Below are 1399 nucleotides of genomic sequence, written 5' to 3' on the forward strand. Positions count from 1 at the left end.
TGTGAATGTAGTCTGGGTATTAGTAGTTTGGAATAGCAGTATTGAAGCTGTTTATGTGTGAATGTAGTCTGGTATTAGTAGTTTGGAATAGCAGTATTGAAGCTGTTTATGTGTGAATGTAGTCTGGGTATCAGTAGTTTGAATAGCAGTGTTGAAGCTGTTTATGTGTGAATGTAGTCTGGGTATTAGTAGTGTGACATATCAGTGTTCAAGTTAGTTTACGGTCTTTCCCTCCAAATTGTTCAAATAACAGTGAATGCTAAAACTGTTTGATTTCCAGATGAACAGGAGCCAGTGAAAGGAATAAGTCTTGCAGAGATGTAAGTTATAAATTTGTCAGATAAGAAAGTTTTAAACCTAACAGTAAGTTTGTAGATATATGAAATAGTAAAAATAGAAGTATCAGTCATCTACTTTTTTGTCAAACTTAGATTCCTTTGAAGGGAGGTTTAAGCTTTAATGGGTTTTTTTTGTTTAATGTTTTTGTTATGTTAAATTTTCAGGTTATTTTTAGACCTGTGTACTACTGCTTAATGAAAGCCATACTTTTATGATCAGTTTTCTCATTTAACTAAAATATACGCGTTAGATTAAATATTAACGTTCGTAGATGCCACTTACTTATAACTTCATTCTCAAACTAAAATCCAGAAAATGTATGCTTGTAAGAATATTAAATTTGTTCAGTAGTTTCTTCTACACTAATCATCATTCTATGTTCTTTGCTAGTTTGTTTCGGTACACAGAACCTTTCAAGACGTTCTTCACGAACCTGCTGAGTCCAGAGTACCGAGTGACAGTGGACGTGTATGCCTTTATGTTTTTCTGTGATTTCATTAATTTCCTTATCGTGGTATTTGGATACTGGGCATTTGGTGTAAGTTAGTATTTTGTTTAACAGTTCTATTTCCTGTATGTTCTTTTCTGTTATCTTAATCTTCATATTTTTATGTCACTCTCTTATGACATAATTGGTACAACTTGTGTTACCTCTTCTGTATGTTTACTTATCTTGATATCTGTTAGTCTAAATTGCCAACGGAATATCTAATACATTTTTTGTTACTTTTCTGTGGTGAAGAAAAAGATAAGTTAGTCTTTAAAATAAAAGCACTGATTGTTTTGTTTTCGTTCATTAACAATTCAAACGGTTATGTGTAACAGAAAAATAAAATATTCGTGATGTTAGAAAAAACACGTAGGTTCAAGAAGTCTTGATAGAAATTAATAAAAAAAAAACCTATAACCTGAGCACTTTCAAAACGGGTACCTTTCTTCTTCAGGGACAAACTTTTGAAAGCGCTCAGGTTATAGTTTTTTTTATTAATTTCTCTCAAGAAAAATAAAATACATATTGATTAACTCTTATTTTTGTATAGCATACTTTAAGTTGGATAAA

The 1399-nt window shown here is 31.1% G+C and overlaps 1 protein-coding gene across 1 annotated transcript in view; it reads left to right on the forward strand.

Annotated features, from left to right (window-relative positions):
• Positions 1-280: 280 nt before the first annotated feature.
• LOC106477358 (piezo-type mechanosensitive ion channel component 2-like) overlaps positions 281-1399 on the forward strand; it is a gene marked incomplete at both ends in the record, with an annotated part of 5031 nt that continues 3912 nt past the window's right edge. The window contains 2 exons of the mRNA XM_013937936.1: positions 281-320; positions 730-877. Of these exons, the coding sequence (XP_013793390.1) occupies positions 281-320; positions 730-877 (188 nt within the window). The remainder of the gene's footprint in view (positions 321-729; positions 878-1399) is intronic.

Source organism: Limulus polyphemus, unplaced genomic scaffold (genome assembly GCF_000517525.1).
Source record: "Limulus polyphemus unplaced genomic scaffold, Limulus_polyphemus-2.1.2 Scaffold14495, whole genome shotgun sequence".
Lineage (NCBI taxonomy): Eukaryota > Metazoa > Arthropoda > Merostomata > Xiphosura > Limulidae > Limulus > Limulus polyphemus.